General features: G+C 42.2%; 1 protein-coding gene and 1 long non-coding RNA gene across 5 annotated transcripts in view; one reads left to right on the forward strand and one right to left on the reverse strand.

Moving 5' to 3' along the window:
* The window catches only part of LOC309620021, a 601726-nt gene that overhangs the window by 415548 nt on the left and 169154 nt on the right, over positions 1-17024 (forward strand). The gene's annotated exons all lie outside the window — the stretch shown is intronic.
* MAP3K15 (mitogen-activated protein kinase kinase kinase 15) overlaps positions 1-17024 on the reverse strand; it is a 148157-nt gene that overhangs the window by 111521 nt on the left and 19612 nt on the right. For 2 of the 4 annotated variants that reach the window (XM_082375483.1, XM_082375480.1), the window contains exons 2-3: positions 5539-5678; positions 3283-3306 (exon numbers count right to left, since the gene is read on the reverse strand). In XM_082375483.1, coding sequence (XP_082231609.1) covers positions 3283-3306; positions 5539-5678 — 164 coding nt within the window. Of the gene's footprint in view, positions 1-1236; positions 2854-3282; positions 3307-5538; positions 5679-17024 lie in introns of those variants that run through there. The other 2 variants (XM_082375481.1, XM_082375482.1) reach the window with 2 other exon arrangements.

Raw genomic sequence — 17024 nt, forward strand, 5'->3', positions numbered from 1 at the left:
AGGGCTGCAGGTCTGGTCCAGCCCAAAGCCTAGAGATTGGCTTCCCATCCTTTACATCCCTGCAAAGCAACTTCTCCTAGAAATGGAAGCAAATGTAGCCATCTGTGATGGCTAATTTTGTGTGTCAACTTGACTGGCCACAGGGTGCCCAGATTAAACATTATTTCTGGGTGTGTCTGTGAGGGTGTCTCTGAATGAGATTAGCATCTGGGTCAGCGGACTCAGTCAAGTAGACTGCCCTCCCCACTGTCGGTGGGCATCATCCAATCCACCGAGGCCTGACCAGGACAAAAGGCAGAGGAAGCAGGAATTTGCCCTCTTTTTCCTGCCTAACTGCTTGAGCTGGGACACCTCATCTCATCTTCTCTCATCTACACCATCGGCTCCCCTGGCTCTCAGGCCTTTGGACTTAAACCGAATTACACCACTGGCTTTCCTGGGTCTGCAGCCTGCGGATGGTAGACTGTTGGGCTTCTCAGCCTCCATAATTACGTGAGGTAATTCCTCATAATAAATATCTCTATCTCCCTCTTTCTGTATCTCCAATTGGTTCTGTTTCTCTAGAGCAGGGGTCCCCAACCCCTGGGCCGCGGACCGGTACCAGGCCATGGCCTGTTAGGAACCAGGCAGCACGGCAGGAGGTGAGCGGCAGGCAGGCAAGTGAAGCTTCGTCTGCCCCTCCCCATCGCTCCCCATCACTCGCATTACCGCCTGAACCATTCCCCCCTGCCCCCGCCCCCGTCTGTGGAAAAATTGTCTTCCACGAAACCGGTCCCTGGTGCCAAAAAGGTTGGGGACCGCTGCTCTGTAGAACCCTGGCTAATACACTATCCCTCTACCAAATGAAGCTGAGTTCCATACATCATCAGGCACGATTCTAGAAACATAAAATACTCCCTGAAGACAGAGATCTCAAAGCATCTTGGTTTCCATATATTCATAAATCACTTCAAGCACCCAGCTGCATGTTCAGTGTGTGGCATTTAATCTGTACCTGACTCACAGGACTTTATAATTCACCAACTACAACTATGTTGTATCTCTCTTTTTTAAAGCTATCCAATTATCACAGACCCACAATTTCATCAGATTCTCTCTCAAAACCTCTGGTGTTACACGATCCATACCCCTGCTTCCAAGCAGCATTACCTCCATCCATGTGGAGGGGACAAGTGAACAAACTCTTCTTAAAAGTCAGCTGATTTACTTTGACATTCTATTTCAACGTTTAATCACCATTACTTGTGAGACGTCCATTCTGCTGTCCCCAACCTTTTTTCAGTTTGCCCTACTTCCATGACATCTGGAGTAGAAGTAACCGCTTCCCTGCTTCCTGAAAAGGGATAACATTTGAAAATGACCATGAACAATACCTCCTGAGGTTTGCTTCCCTTCAACTTTTCCTCTTAGGTGCTATTTTCAACCCTTCCAGTCACCTCTGGTCCTTTATTTTGTTCTCCTGAATGATCTAAATTTTCACACCCCATCAAGCATGACAACCAGTCCTGGGCACAGAATTCTAAAGTAATGCCAAATACAGCAGAGATATTCATTGCCAAATCGTTTAGAATAAGTTTGTTCCTAAAAAACAAACAAAACAAACAAAAGCCTAGGGAGAATGATGCTGCGGTAGAATTACCAAGAATGTGAAGGAATTCCTGGGTGTTTAGACAAGGGAGAACATACCAGAAGGGAGGGTATGTAGTAGAATGGTAACAGAATGACACTAAGTCTCCCGGAGAACAGGATTTCTAGACTCCGACACAACTAACAGTCAGGATGTAAAAATAAAGAGTTTTCTTCCTTGCACCTTTCCTGAATGTAATTCTTGTTTTAAGGAATAACTGTTTCCTAGACATTCCTTGTATTAAACCCAAGTTACGTCTTTTCACTTGTACAACAAATATGGAACACGGACAATGAGTGCTGGAAGTTATCTATGAACGAAACGACAGAGTTCAACCTTTTCATTTTACTGACGAGGGCACTGAGGATTGGGGTGGCGGATGGAATGACTGCCCAAAGTTACTAAGAGACAGAGCTGGGAATACACCCTGTGCCTCCCAGCCTCAGGCCCAATCTCCTTTGACTGGATTCCTGTCTCCAAGAAGGAGGTAATTTAAGAAATCAAGATCTAGAAAGAACAGGAAAGAGCCATAAGTGGGCAGTATTAGCATGTAAATGGGACAAAACGAAGCGACAAATCTTCCCATTTCTTTTCCCAAGAAAACCACCTTGATTTTCAGGTCAGCTTATTAAACCCACACTCCAGTGGTAATGACATAAACTGTACTTGTTTTGTTTCTAGAATTTCATTGCCGGGCTTGGAGGAGGAGAGTCAAGGCTTCCACCTCCGGCAGGGAGCTCTGCCTGGGTCCTGGGGAAGCATGGGCCCCGCGGCTGCAGGGTGGGACCTTCTGTGGAGGGGGGACGTCACGCCAAGCTCCCGCTCCCCTGCGGAGGGCGCCTTCGGGAGACCTCTACCTCCCGGGCCCTTTTCTCCCTCTCCCTCTGGGAACTCCAACTGGACTAGGAAAAGAGGCAAGAGGCCCTGCCCTTCTAGAAGGGTCAGTGGCTGAGGGCCAAAGGAAAGGGAAGAAAGAACTGTCCTTAGTCTAGGTCACAATTTCTCGGAGGATGGGCAGTTTTTTGGGGGGGAGCATTCAAAGGTACAGGATAACCGTGGCACTATTTCCAAGGACATGATCTTATTTGAATGTTTTTAGGGTGGGGGAGGGTTTCATGATACAAGTCAAACCAACACGGTGTTATCACTATGTCACTGCAGGAACTTTTAAGTCAAATCAGGAGACTCTAGCACATAAATGGAAAGAAGTGGAATTCCATCCCGCTTCTTTTCAGCTTGTGGCAGGGAACTTTGGGCTAGGCTCCCACCTTAACTCCAGTATAAGTTCATGTCTCTGTTGTGAGGGAAACTTTGGTGGCAAGTATGGAGGTACTGGCTCCAGCAGAAAGAATTCTGGTGGTCCACAGGAACACCGACCCAGCTCAGAAGACAGCCGGGTGGTTCCAGGCTCAAAGTCCTAGTGTGGAACGAAGAACAAGTACACCTGCCTGACCTTGCCCTCTGCCCTGCACCCTGGGCAGCTGAGTGGGGCTGATCCAGCTGGCAGCTTGAGGGGTAGGGGGTTCTAGGTGTCCCCCTTAGAAACACAACCAACAGGTACAATTAGATATCACTTGGCTATCTGTGGGATTTTCAGGCAAGCATTTTATATGTTTACATTCACAAAGTTAAAAATCTGAAAATACAATACTTACCGTGTTTTTTTGAGTTACTATATCCTGAAAAGAAAAGATAGGATCAATATAGCTTTTTTCCAAAACAGTTAATTTCCATAAGCACTAGTAAGCACTTTGTCCCCATGCCATCATCTGGCACCCATTTTAGAGCAAGAGTTAATCATCTGAAACCTCCCCCTGTAAAAAGCTTCAAAAAGAATGGGCCCCTAAGAAATGTAAAATTCATGTTCTAAGCTTTGGAATTCCTGGGGGACATATATGGTTATAAGGATTTTCCCATAGCAATGGCAATGCTTCTGTCCAAAGATATTTTGAGATTCAAGTTCAGGGCTCTGAATGCCCTGCACCTCGCCTTCTCAGTGACAGCAATGAAGCGCATGGGCAGCCCATGGTAACCTCGGGCCTGGAACCATTTCTAAGTCATCAGTGTGAAGGCTGCAGGCCACCCCCCGCCCAAGTCAGCCTTTCTACAGAAGGGGTGTTGCTGATAGGATTCCTGACACCTCACTATAGGTATTATATTTATATATATTCACTATAGGAATTTTCAAGCTCAAACTCAATGACAGCAATTTTAGTCGGTTAACTTAGCATAATGGTTATGCAGCCCTTGACTGTATCATTTATGCGCTGCAAGCCATTTGCTGAAAAAAGAAAACATAATTAAACAGCTGTTCCCGTAAAATGTGTTTTACGTGTTCTGAGATTTCTATTTTCTGACAAGTGCAGATTGCTTCTTCTGGCGTCAGATATAACTGAGCACCCATTTCTGTTTTAGGAAGTATTTTTCCGTATCATTAAAAATTAAAACTTATCTAGGTCATGGGACTTTCCAGAGGAGTTCACTAACGCACAAATGAGGAAAAAAATTTATTGAATTGGGAAAAAATACATTCTAGTTTCATGTTTCTCATCAAAATACAGCTGAATAATCTACCCTTTCACATTTTCTAATTCTAAATATTTTTAGGCATAACCACTTTAGTGAATATCAGTAAAAGAAAAAAAATCTAAATATCTAAAGTAATTTAGATTGGTTTATAGCCCTTTGGGAAACTATTTTACAATGTAAAGTATAATAGCAAAACAGTTTCTTCTTCCACTGTCACATGAATGACTCTTAAAATACAGTACTGTGCTAGGACGAGAGAGGACACACCTATGTAAGGTGTATGTGATATATTAACACATACAGGTTACACATCTGAGATAGGTAGTATTTCTACCAGGAAATAATGCCAAATTGTTACAGAACCCAGAAACATCTGGTTAATATTAGACCTTAAGAAACACAAACAAAAATGTCCAATTTGCCATCACAAAACTGTCATTTATATACTAGTGATTTTTAATGCTAAGGTAGCTGAACATTTAGAAATGACGTCCATGAAAGCTAACTCTGAACCACTGGTTCTCACCTCTGGCTGCACATTTGGGAGGTTAAAAAAAATCCCCTAGAGACTGTGACATAATTGATCTTGGTGTGGCCTGGGTACTGGGATATTTACAAACCCCCCAAATGATTCTAAAGTGCAGTCAAGGTTGAGTAACACTGCTGTAAACAAACTAATCTTTTATTCCTGAAATGATTTAACATAGACCAGGATTTCCTGACTAATGTTAAGATATTAAGCAACATTAATATTAGCTAAATTTTGTAATAACTCACATCCGACCTTCACATTTTACAAACAGGAGCATTTTTAAAAGTACAGTTATCCAAAAAAGCTTGTATCAAATTTGCAAAAATACATTTAAAAATTCTCAATAATTACTGAGCTGTGCATGAACACACAAGTTTTCAGTTTTGCTTGGCTTTAAACTGGGGAGAAAAAATGACAGATTAAATACTGATTACATCTGTGCTAAACGTTTCTACCCATTTTGGTAACTGTTAAACATCTTCCTATTATTATCCAAGTTGAGATTTTTTTTTTTTTTTAATGTGCAGGTTTGGATCAAATTGCCCAATAGAGGATTCAAAGTGCTGTGTTTGCTTCAACAGAAACTAACAGGAGTTTTTGCCTTCACTTCCCCAGTGAGCTTAGAAATATTCAAGTTGCCTGCAAACGCACATCTCTAGCACATACGCTCACACAGAAGCCAGGAAGTCACCTGCGTGAGCTAGAACCTGGGGTGGGAAGGAAGGAACTGCACAAGCAAATGTTTATTGTTTTTCTCCAACCTCCTCTGCTACGTGTACATTTCAACTGAACACACAATACTGCTTTCCCAAAACAAAGTATTCAGGAGAAGGTGAACAATACTCTTTACCTTCAATGAAAGAGCAGTGTCAGCATCGGTGTCGTGGTACAGGATCACATTATTGGCCATGTCAAAGCTTTCACGGACTCCAAGATGGTAGAAGAGGGAAGGTTGTCTGGAGACATCGCTCATGTCCACCACGGCAACATCTGAGATGAACAAGGAGGGGACAAGGTCGGGGGAGAGAGAGGTGATCGACTTAATCTGCTTTCTGATGATTGCCAACGGGGAGCTGCTGCAATTTGTATTTCTACCATCAGCCTTTTAGGTAAAGCAGAAGTAAGGAATGATCTGACTAAAATTACCCCCATGAACTGTGGAAGAAAAGCAACAGGAATAAAAACTAAAAACCAAAAAACTCTTCCTTCTTCAAAGTGCTGAGAACATAGTCTCACTTAAAAATTGCTGGTGGATTTATTTTAAATGTTATTTTTATTAGGAAATTTATCATATCCAAAGAATATATTTAGCTTATATATAAAGTATTAAGTATAACGAAATGAAAAACCATGCACGCACCATGCAGCCCAAGACACAAAGCGTTATCTGTACTGTCAGAGCTCCATATGCCTCCCCCTAATCACAGCTCTCCCTCCTGCCCAGAGAACGCCTCCATCCTGATCTCTGCATTTATCAGTTCCCTGCATATATCTGTAGATGCATCTTATATATTATTATAATTATGAATTCCTAAACAGTATATTGTTTAGTTTTGTATGTCTTTGAACTTTATATAAATAGTATCATACTGTATATATTCTTTGACTTGCTGGTTTTTGGTGTGAAACAACCAACTTGTATGTCTAGCTCTAAGTTCATGCATTTTCACTTCAGCACACATGATTTCTTCTTTTCCGATTTCAAACTGTTGTAATGAACATTCCCGCACCATGCTCCTGGTTCATATGTCACCATCAACTGGACGGCACAGATCACATGCCCCTGGAGTTGTGTCCTAGAGAGACTTTAACCAAAACAGAGGGGCAACACAGAGCATCAATAAAGAACAAACTTAATTTGCCTAGTAGCATTGGACACCATTTCAAATCTAGTCATTTTCAAGAGAGTATCAGAGCTCCAAGTTTGACTGGACTTTCTCCACGATGTACAGCAGAAATTTGGGGAAATAGTGCCCAAACTTATGCTTGTGCTGCTGTGACTCACAGGAAGTCACTGAAAATCCCAATGAAACAGAACAGAGGCAAGGTGAACAGGGACGTGAAGAAACAAAAAGGCAGAGAGAGATGCTGCATCAGCACCAGGCACAACTGGGAGACCTGAGACCGAGCCTTGGTAAGTCCTGGGTGGGCCTTTTTATTCCCTAATTTATGGGTTGCCTGCTCTATGCCAGGCACTGTGCTTGGTGCCAGGGATAGAAGTATGAACAAGGCGTAATCCCTTTCCTCAAAACCATGTTTAATACAACGGAGGCGACGGGAAGGGAGCAGTGGTTAGAATCAGGGTAAGGAAGGTTAAGATGAGAGGAACAGTGACAGAGGCACCCCTGGGGGGCACCGAACCCACACTCAGGTGGAGGGCAGTCAGGGAAGGCTGAAAGCATGTGAGCTGTCTGGAGCCTGAGGGTCTATATGAGGCAGGAAAACTGGGGAGAAGATGGGCGGATGGAAAGGGAGGGAAAAAGCATTGTAGGAAGAGAAGGCAGCAAGTACAAGCCAGAGGTCAGGGGGGTGTACATGTTGGGGCCACTGCAAATCATTTCACAGGACCAGAACACCTAAGGAGATGAACCTGGAAGGGTTAGTAGGTGCCAGACAGGTGAAGGGGTCCGAAGGCCATGTTAAGAGGGCTGGACACTAGCTTGAGACAATGGGAAACCTATGGTAGGGTGTGGGTTTTTTTTTTTTGTTTTTTTAACTTTTCATTACGGAAAATTACAAATATATATGTAAAAGTAAACAGAATAGTATAATGGAACCCCTGTAGCCCCCCACTTCCCTCAGCAATTATCAACTCAGCCGGCCTTGTTTCATCTCTACTGCCGCCCATACCACCCCTTCCATATTATTTTGAAACAAATCCCAGGTGTCATATAATTTCATCTCCAAATACTTCAGTATGTTTCATTAAAAGAACTCAAAGAAAAAAAAAAAAAACAACAAATAACCATAGCATGAATGTCTCATCATTATTTTTAAAAAAATAATCATGAAGGGCTTAAACAGGAGACTATCATATCCAAATTTACCCTTCAAAGGTTATTGCTCAAGAAAGGACAAATGTATATGCTGAGGAAACACTTTTTACAACCCAGCCTGGTTAATTTATCTCAAATGGATAACTGTTCCCCAAAGACATCTGCTCAGAGTCAAAAACCACACTGTAGCTGAATAAATTAGACATTCTGCCCATATGAGTTTTCCCTGGACTCTATTACCTTCTCAGATTAAAAAGAATGTGTTTCCTACTAATGTTATTAGGAAGTGGCAACACAAATGCTAATTCCAAGGCCGTGGGGACTTCTATAATTAGTGAACAAAGGACAGGAAGCAAATGGAGGAAGACAAAGGAGAGTGGTGGGAAGGGGCAGAGCAGGGATGAAGGATGGCAGCCCCCAGTCATGCAGACCATTTTCACAGGAAACCTGCAACGTGGTGGAGTAGCTTGTAGCCAAGTAGATTAAATTTTAATCTGGTGACATGAGTTCCTGCTTTCCTCTGCCCTCTCAATGTTCTGTACTGAGACCTGTACACTGGCCTCACCACATCCACTAAGGAGCCCCTCTGTGGCTTCACCAAGGGTTGGGATGGAGATTTTTCTTGGTGCCTCATTAAAACAGGACAGATTGAAGCAAGATGGCTACTGAGTGACTCAGGGGGGAAATGCTGGACACATGATGGATTCCAGCCCTGAGCAGGACAGCACGGGACTTCATCACGCTACCTCAGAAAGGAAATCCTATTCAAAAGGCATGGTTGAGCAAAGCTTTTACACAGTGAACTGCTAAGGAAAAAAGGGCAGAAACAAAGACATGTTTGCTGGAAAATGGGCAAGATAGTTTCACGTCATCTTAATTAATCTTTGCAACAACACTCTGAGTACTCCCCAGTCCCGGGAGCGCGCAAGGGCCGCTGTGCCTGCACACCCATATCTGGGGGATAATGGCCAGCACACGCTGAGGAAAGAGGCAGCAGGCATCCAAACTAAAAACAGCCACTCAATTCCGGAAAAGAGGGTGGAATAGACGGACTTGAGCTCATCTTCTCTCACAAAAACACCACAACCACAACTAACTGCTGAACAACCATTGACAAAAAAGACTGGAAGCTACCAAAAAAGATTTTTTTACATTCAAAGACAAAAAAGAAGCCACAATGAGATGGTAGGAAGGGCACTTTCAGAACATAATCAAATCCCATACCCACCAGATGGACAACCCACAAACTGGAAAATAATTATATCGCAGAGGTCCTCCCATAAGAGTGAGAGTCCTGAGCCTCTGAGTGAGGTCTCAGAGACCTCTGGGACAACATTAAATACACCAACATTTGCAACATAGGTGTCCCAGAAGGACTAGAGAGAGAGAAAGGGCCTGAGAAAATATTTGAAGAGATTACAGCCAAAAACTTCCCTAACATGAGAAAGAAAACATTCAACTTAAGTCCAGGAAGCGCAGAGAGTCCCATACAAGATAAACCCAAGGAGGAACACACCAAGACACATATTAATCAAACGGACAAAAATTAAAGACAAAGAAAAAATATTAAAAGCAAGAAGGGAAAAGTGACAAGTAACATACAAGGGAATCCCCATAAGGGTATCAGCTGATTTTTCAGCAGACACTCTGCAAGCCAGAAGGGAGTGGCACAATATATTTAAAGTGATGAAAGGGAAAAACCTACAACCAAGAATATTCTACCCAGCAAGGCTCTCATTCAGATTCAACAGAGAAATCAAAAGTTTTACAGACAAGCAAAAGCTAAGAGAATTCAGCACCACGAAACCAGCTTTACAACAAATCCTAAAGGAAATTCTCTAGGTGGAAAAGAAAAGGCCAAAATGAGAATCAAGAAAATTACAAATGGGAAAGCTCACCAATAAAGGCAAACATACAGTAAAGGTAGGAAATCATCCACACACAAATATGATATCAAAACCAGCAATCATGAGAAGAGAAGAGTACAAATGCAGGATATTGGAAATGCACTTGAAATTAAGAGACCAGCAACTTAAAACAATCTTGTATATATACAGACTGCTATATCAAAACCTCATGGGAGGGACTTCCCTGGTGGTCCAGTTGGTAAGACTCCGCACTCCCAATGCAGGGGGCCAGGCCTCGATCCCTGGTCAGGGAACTAGATACCGCAGGCACGACGCAACGAAGAGTCCGCATGCCGCAACTAAAGACCCTGCATGCCACAACGAAGATCCCGCGTGCTGCAAATAAGACCTGGTGCAGCCTAAATAAATAAATAAATAATAAATAAATAAATATTAAAAAAAATAAACCTCGTGGGAACCACAAACCAAAAATCTACAATAGATACACATACAAAAAAGAAAAAGCAATCTAAACACAACACTAAATACAGACATCAAATCACAAGAGAACAAAAGACGAAGGGAAGAAAAAAAGACCTTGAAAAACAAATCCAAAACAATGAACAAAATGGCAATAAGAACATTCCTATTGATAATTACCTTAACCGTAAATGGATTAAATGCTCCAACCAAAAGACATAGACTGGCTGAATGGATACAAAAACAAGACCCATATATACGCTGCCTACAAGAGATCCACTTCAGATCTAGGGACACATACAGACTGAAACTGAGGGGACAGAAAAAGGTATTCCATGCAAATGGAAATCAAAAGAAAGCTGGAGTAGCAATACTCATATCAGACAAAATAGACTTTAAAATAAAGAATGCTACAAGAGACAAAGAAGGACACTAAACAATGATCAAGGGATCAATCCAAGAAGATAACAATTGTAAATATATATGCACCCAACACAGGAGTACCTCAATATGTAAGGCACATGCTAACAGCCATAAAGGAGAAATCAACAGTAACACAATAGTGGGGGACTTTAACACCTCACTTTCATCAATGGACAGATCATCCAGACAAAAAATCAATAAGGAAACACAGGCCTTAAATGATACGTTAGACCAGGTGGATTTAATTGATATTTATAGAGCATTCCATCCAAAAGCAGCAGAATACACTTTCTTCTCAAGTACACACGGAAGATTCTCCAGGATAGATCACATGCTGGGCCACAAATCAAGCCTCAGTAAATTTAAGGAAATAGAAATCATATCAAGCATCTTTTCCGAGCACAATGCTTTGAAATTAGAAATCAATTACAGGACAAAAAGTGTAAAAATACAACACATGGAGGCTAAACAATATGCCACTAAACAACCAATGGATCACTGAACAAATCAAAGAGGAATTCGAAAAATACCTAGAGACAAATGACAACGAGAACACAACAGTCCAAAACCTATGGGATGCAGCAAAAGCAGTTCTAAGAGAGAAGTTTACAGCAATACAAGCCTACCTTAGGAAACAAGAAAAATCTCAAATAAACGACCTAACCTTACACATAAAGCAACTAAAGAAAGAAGAACAAACAAAACCCAAAGTTAGTAGAAGGAAAGAAATCATAAAGATCAGAGCAAAAATAAATGAAATAGAGATGAAGAAAACAACAGAAAAGATCAATGAAACTAAAATCTGGTTCTTTGAGAAGATAAACAAAATTGACAAACCTTTAGCCAGACTCCTCAAGAAAAAAAGAGAACTCAAATCAATAAAATTAGAAATGAAAAAGGAGAAGTTACAACTGACACCAAAGAAATACAAAGGATCATAAGAGACTACTACAAACAACTATATGCCAATAAAATGGATAACCTAGAAGAAACTGACAAATTCCTAGAAAGATACAATCTTCCAAGACTGAACCAGGAAGAAATAGAAAATATGAACAGACCAATCACAAGTACTGAAATTTAAACAGTGATCTAAAAGCTTCCAAAAGGGACTTCCCTGGTGGTCCAGTGGTAAAGAATCCTCCTTCCAAACCAGGGCATGGGGATTTGATTCCTGGTCGGGGAACTAAGATCCCACATGCTGCAGGGCAACTAAGCCTGGGCACCACAACTACTGAGCTCGCGCACCTCAACAAGACAGCCCACGTGCTGCAAACAACAAGAGCCCAAGCGCCCTGCAGCCCACATGCTGCAACTAGAGAGAGAAAACCTGCACTCCACAACTAGAGAGAAGCCCGCACGCCACAATGAAGAGCACACGCCACAACGAAAGATCCCATATGCCTCAACTAAGACCCGACACAGCCAAAAATAATAATAATAATAAAGAAAATTAAAAATAAATAAAAGCTTCCAACAAACAAAAGTCCAAGACCAGATGGAGTCACAGGTGAATTCTATCAAACATTTAGAGAAGAGTTAACAGCTATCCCTCTGAAATGCTTTCAAAACATTGCAGAGAAAGAACTCTGCTCATTCTATGAGGCAACCATCACCTGGATACCAAAACCAGACAAAGATACCACAAGAAAAAAAAATTACAGGCCAATATCACTGATGAACAGAGATGCAGAAATACTCAACAAAATACTACCAAACCGAATCCAACAATACATTAAAAGGATCATATACTATGACCAAGTGGGATTAATCCCAGGGATGCAAGGATTCCTCAATATCCTCAAATCAATCAGTGTGATACACCACATTAACAAACTGAAGAATATACGGCTTCAAGATGGCAGAAGAGTAAGACGTGGAGATCACCTTCCTCTCCACAAATACATCAGAAATACATCTACGTGTGGAACAACTCCTACAGAACACATACTGAACACTGGCAGAAGACCTCAGACCTCCCAAAAGGCAAGAAACTCCCCCATGTACCTGGGTAGGGTAAAAGAAAAAGGAAAAAACAGAGACTAAAGAATAGCGACGGGACCTGCACCAGTGGGAGGGAGCTGTGAAGGAGGAAAGGTTTCCACACACTAGGAAGGCCCTTCGTGGGCAGAGACTGCGGGTGGCGGAGGGGGGGAGCTGCAGAGCCACGGAGGAGAGCGCAGCCACAGGGGTGCGGAGGGCAAAGCGGAGAGATTCCCGCACAGAGGATCGGTGCCGACCAGCACTCACCAGCCCGAGAGGCTTGTCTGCTCAGCCGCCGGGGCGGGCAGGGGCGGGGAGCTGAGGCTCGGGCTTTGGAGGTCGGATCCCAGGGAGAGGACTGGGGTTGGCGGCGTGAACACAGCCTGAAGGGGGCTAGTGCGCCACGGCTAGCTGGGAGGGAGTCCAGGAAAAAGTCTGCAGCTGCTGAAGAGGCAAGAGACTTTTTCTTGCCTCTTTGTTTCCTGGTGCGCGAGGAGAGGGGATTCAGAGCGCCGCTTAAAGGAGCTCCAGAGACGGGCACGAGCCGTGGCGATCACCGTGGACCCCAGAGACGGGCATGAGACGCTAAAGCTGCTGCTGCCGCCACCAAGAAGCCTGTGTGCGAGCACAGGTCACTCTCCACACCTCCCCTCCCGGGAGCCTGTGCAGCCCGCCACTGCCAGGGTCCCGTGATCCAGGGACAATTTCCCCGGGAGAACGCACGGCGCGCCTCAGGCTGGTGCAACGTCACGCTGGCCTCTGCCGCCACAGGCTCACCCCTCATCCGTACCCCTCCCTCCCCCTGGCCTGAGCAAGCCAGAGCCCCCGAAGCAGCTGCTCCTTTAACCCCATCCTGTCTGAGCGAAGAACAGATGGCCTCAGGCGACCTACACGCAGAGGCGGGTCCAAATCCAAAGCTGAACCCCAGGAGCTGTGCGAACAAAGGAGAGAAAGGGAAATCTCTCCCAGCAGCCTCAGGAGCAGTGGATTAAATCTCCACAATCAACTTGATGTACCCTGCATCTGTGGAATACCTGAATAGACAACAAATCATCCCAAATTGAGGAGGTGGACTTTGGGAGCAACGATATATATATATATATTTCCCTTTTTCTCTTTTTGTGAGTGTGTATATGTATGCTTCTGTGTGTGATTTTGTCTCTATAGCTTTGCTTTTACAATTTGTCCTAGGGTTCTGTCTGTCCGGTTTTTTTTGTTTGTTTGTTTTTTAGTATAGTTTTTAGCACTTGTTATCATTGGTGGATTTGTTTATTGGTTTGGTTGCTCTGTTCTTTCTTTTTTTTTATTACTTAAAAAATCTTTTTTTACTAATTATTTTTTATTTTAATAACTTTTTTATTTTATTTTACTTTTTCTTCTTCCTTCTTTCTTTTTTTTCTCCCTTTTATTCTGAGCCGTGTGGAGGACAGGCTCTTGGTGCTCCAGCAAGGCGTCAAGGGCTGTGCCTCTGAGGTGGCAGAGCCAAGTTCAGGACACTGGTCCACAAGAGACCTCCCAGCTCCACGTAATATCAAATGGCAAAAACCTCCCAGAGATCTCCATCTCAACGCCAAGACCCAGCTCCACTCAACGACCAGGAACCCACAGTGCTGGACACCCTATGCCAAACAACTAGCAAGACAGGAACACAATCCCATCCATTAGCAGAGAGGCTGCCTAAAATCATAATAAGGCCACACACACCCCAAAACATACCACCAGATGTGGATGTGCCCAGCAGAAAGACAAGATCCAACCTCATCCACCAGAACACAGGCACCAGTCCCCTCCACCAGGAAGCCTACACAACCCACTGAACCAACCTTAGCCACTGGGGGCAGACACCAAAAACAACAGGAACTACGAACCTGCAGCCTGCGAAAAGGAGACCCCAAACACAGTGAGTTAAGCAAAATGAAAAGACAGAGAAACACACAGCAGATGAAGGAGCAAGGCAAAAACCCTCCAGACCTAACAAATGAAGAGGAAATAGGCAGTCTACCTGAAAAAGAATTCCAAATAATGAGAGTAAAGATGATCCAAAATCTTGGAAATAGAATGGAGAAAATACAAGAAACGTTTAACAAGGACCTAGAAGAACTAAAGAGCAAACAAACAATGATGAACAACACAATAAATGAATTTAAAGATTCTCTAGAAGGGATCAATAGCAGAATAACTGAGGCAGAAGAACGGATAAGTGACCTGGAAGATAAAATAGTGGAAATAACTACTGCAGAGCAGAAGAAAGAAAAAAGAATGAAAAGAACTGAGGACAGTCTCAGAGACCTCTGGGACAACATTAAATGCACCAACATTCGAATTATAGGGGTCCCAGAAGAAGAAGAGAAAAAGAAAGGGACTGAGAAAATATTTGAAGAGATTGTACTCGAAAACCTCCCTAATATGGGAAAGGAAATAGTTAATCAAGTCCAGGAAGCACAGAGAGTCCCATACAGGATAAATCCAAGGAGAAACACGCCAAGACACATATTAATCAAACTATCAAAAATTAAATACAAAGAAAAAATATTAAAAGCAGCAAGGGAAAAACAACAAATAACACACAAGGGAATCCCCACAAGGTTAACAGCTGATCTTTCAGCAGAAACTCTGCAAGCCAGAAAGGAGTGGCAGGACATATTTAAACTGATGAAGGAGAAAAACCTAAAACTAAGATTACTCTACCTAGCAAGGATCTCATTCAGATATGAAGGAGAAATTAAAACCTTTACAGACAAGCGAAAGTTTAGAGAATTCAGCACCACCAAACCAGCTTTACAACAAATGCTAAAGGAACTTCTCTAGGCAGGAAACACAAGAGAAGGAAAAGACCTACAATAACAAACCCAAAACAATTAAGAAAATGGTAATACGAACATACATATCGATAATTACCTTAAATGTAAATGGATTAAATGCTCCAACCAAAAGACACAGACTGGCTGAATGTATACAAAAACAAGACCCGTATATACACTTGTTGTCTACAAGAGCCCCACTTCAGACCTAGGGACACATAGAGACTGAAAGTGAGGGGATGGAAAAAGATATTCCATGCAAATGGAAATCAAAAGAAAGCTGGAGTAGCAATTCTCGTAACAGACAAAATAGACTTTAAAACAAAGACTATTACAAGAGACAAAGAAGGACACTACATAATGATCAAGGGATCAATCCAAGAAGAAGGTATAACAATTGTAAATATTGATGCACCCAACATAGGAGCACCTCAATACATAAGGCAAATACTAACAGCCATAAAAGGGGAAATCGACAGTAACACAGTAATAGTAGGGGACTTTAACACCCCACTTTCCCCAATGGACAGATCACCCAAAATGGAAATAAATAAGGAAACAGAAGCTTTAAATGATACATTAAACAAGATGGACTTAATTGAAATATATAGGACATTCCATCCAAACACAACAGAATACACATTCTTCTCAAGTGCTCATGGAACATTCTCCAGGAGAGTTCATATCTTGGGTCACAAATCAAGCCTTGGTAAATTTAAGAAAATTGAAATTGTATCAAGTATCTTTTCCGACCACAACGCTATGAGACTAGATATCAATTACAGGAAAAAATCTGTAAAAAATACAAACACATGGAGGCTAAACTATACACTACTTAATAACCAAGTGATCACTGAAGAAATCAAAAGAGGAAATCAAAAAATACCTAGAAACAAATGACAATGAAAACACGACGACCCAAAACCTATGGGAGGCAGCAAAAGCAGTTCTAAGAGGGAAGTTTATAGCAATACAATCCTACCTTAAGAAACCGGAAATATATCAAATAAACAACCTAACCTTGCACCTAAAGCAATTAGAGAAAGAAGAGCAAAAAAACCCAAAAGTTAGCAGAAGGAAAGAAATCATAAAGATCAGATCAGAAATAAATGAAAAAGAAATGAAGGAAACAATAGCAAAAATCAATGAAACTAAAAGCTGGTTCTTCGAGAAGATAAACAAAATTGATAAACCATTAGCCAGACTCAGCAAGAGAAAAAGGGAGAAGCCTCAAATCAATAGAATTAGAAATGAAAAAGGAGAAGTAACCACTGACACTGCAGAAATACAAACGATCATGAGAGATTACTACAAGCAACTCCATGCCAATAAAATGGACAACCTGGAAGAAATGGACAGATTCGTAGAAATGCACAACCTGCCGAGACTGAACCAGGAAGAAATAGAAAATATGAACAGACCAATCACAAGCACTGAAATTGAAACTGTGATTAAAAATCTTCCAACAAACAAAAGCCCAGGACCAGATGGCTTCACAGGCGAATTCTATCAAACATTTAGAGAAGAGCTAACACCCATCCTTCTCAAACTCTTCCAAAATATTGCAGAGGGAGGAACACTCCCCAACTCATTCTACGAGCCCACCATCACCCTGATACCAAAACCAGACAAAGATGTCACAAAGAAAGAAAACTACAGGCCAATATCACTGATGAACATAGATGCAAAAATCCTCAACAAAATACTAGCAAACAGAATCCAACAGCACATTAAAAGGATTATACACCATGATCAAGTGGGGTTTATTCCAGGAATGCAAGGATTCTTCAATATACGCAAATCAAT

The sequence above is a fragment of the Balaenoptera borealis genome (assembly GCF_965194805.1).
Source record: "Balaenoptera borealis genome assembly, chromosome: X".
NCBI classification, from domain to species: Eukaryota; Metazoa; Chordata; class Mammalia; order Artiodactyla; family Balaenopteridae; genus Balaenoptera; species Balaenoptera borealis.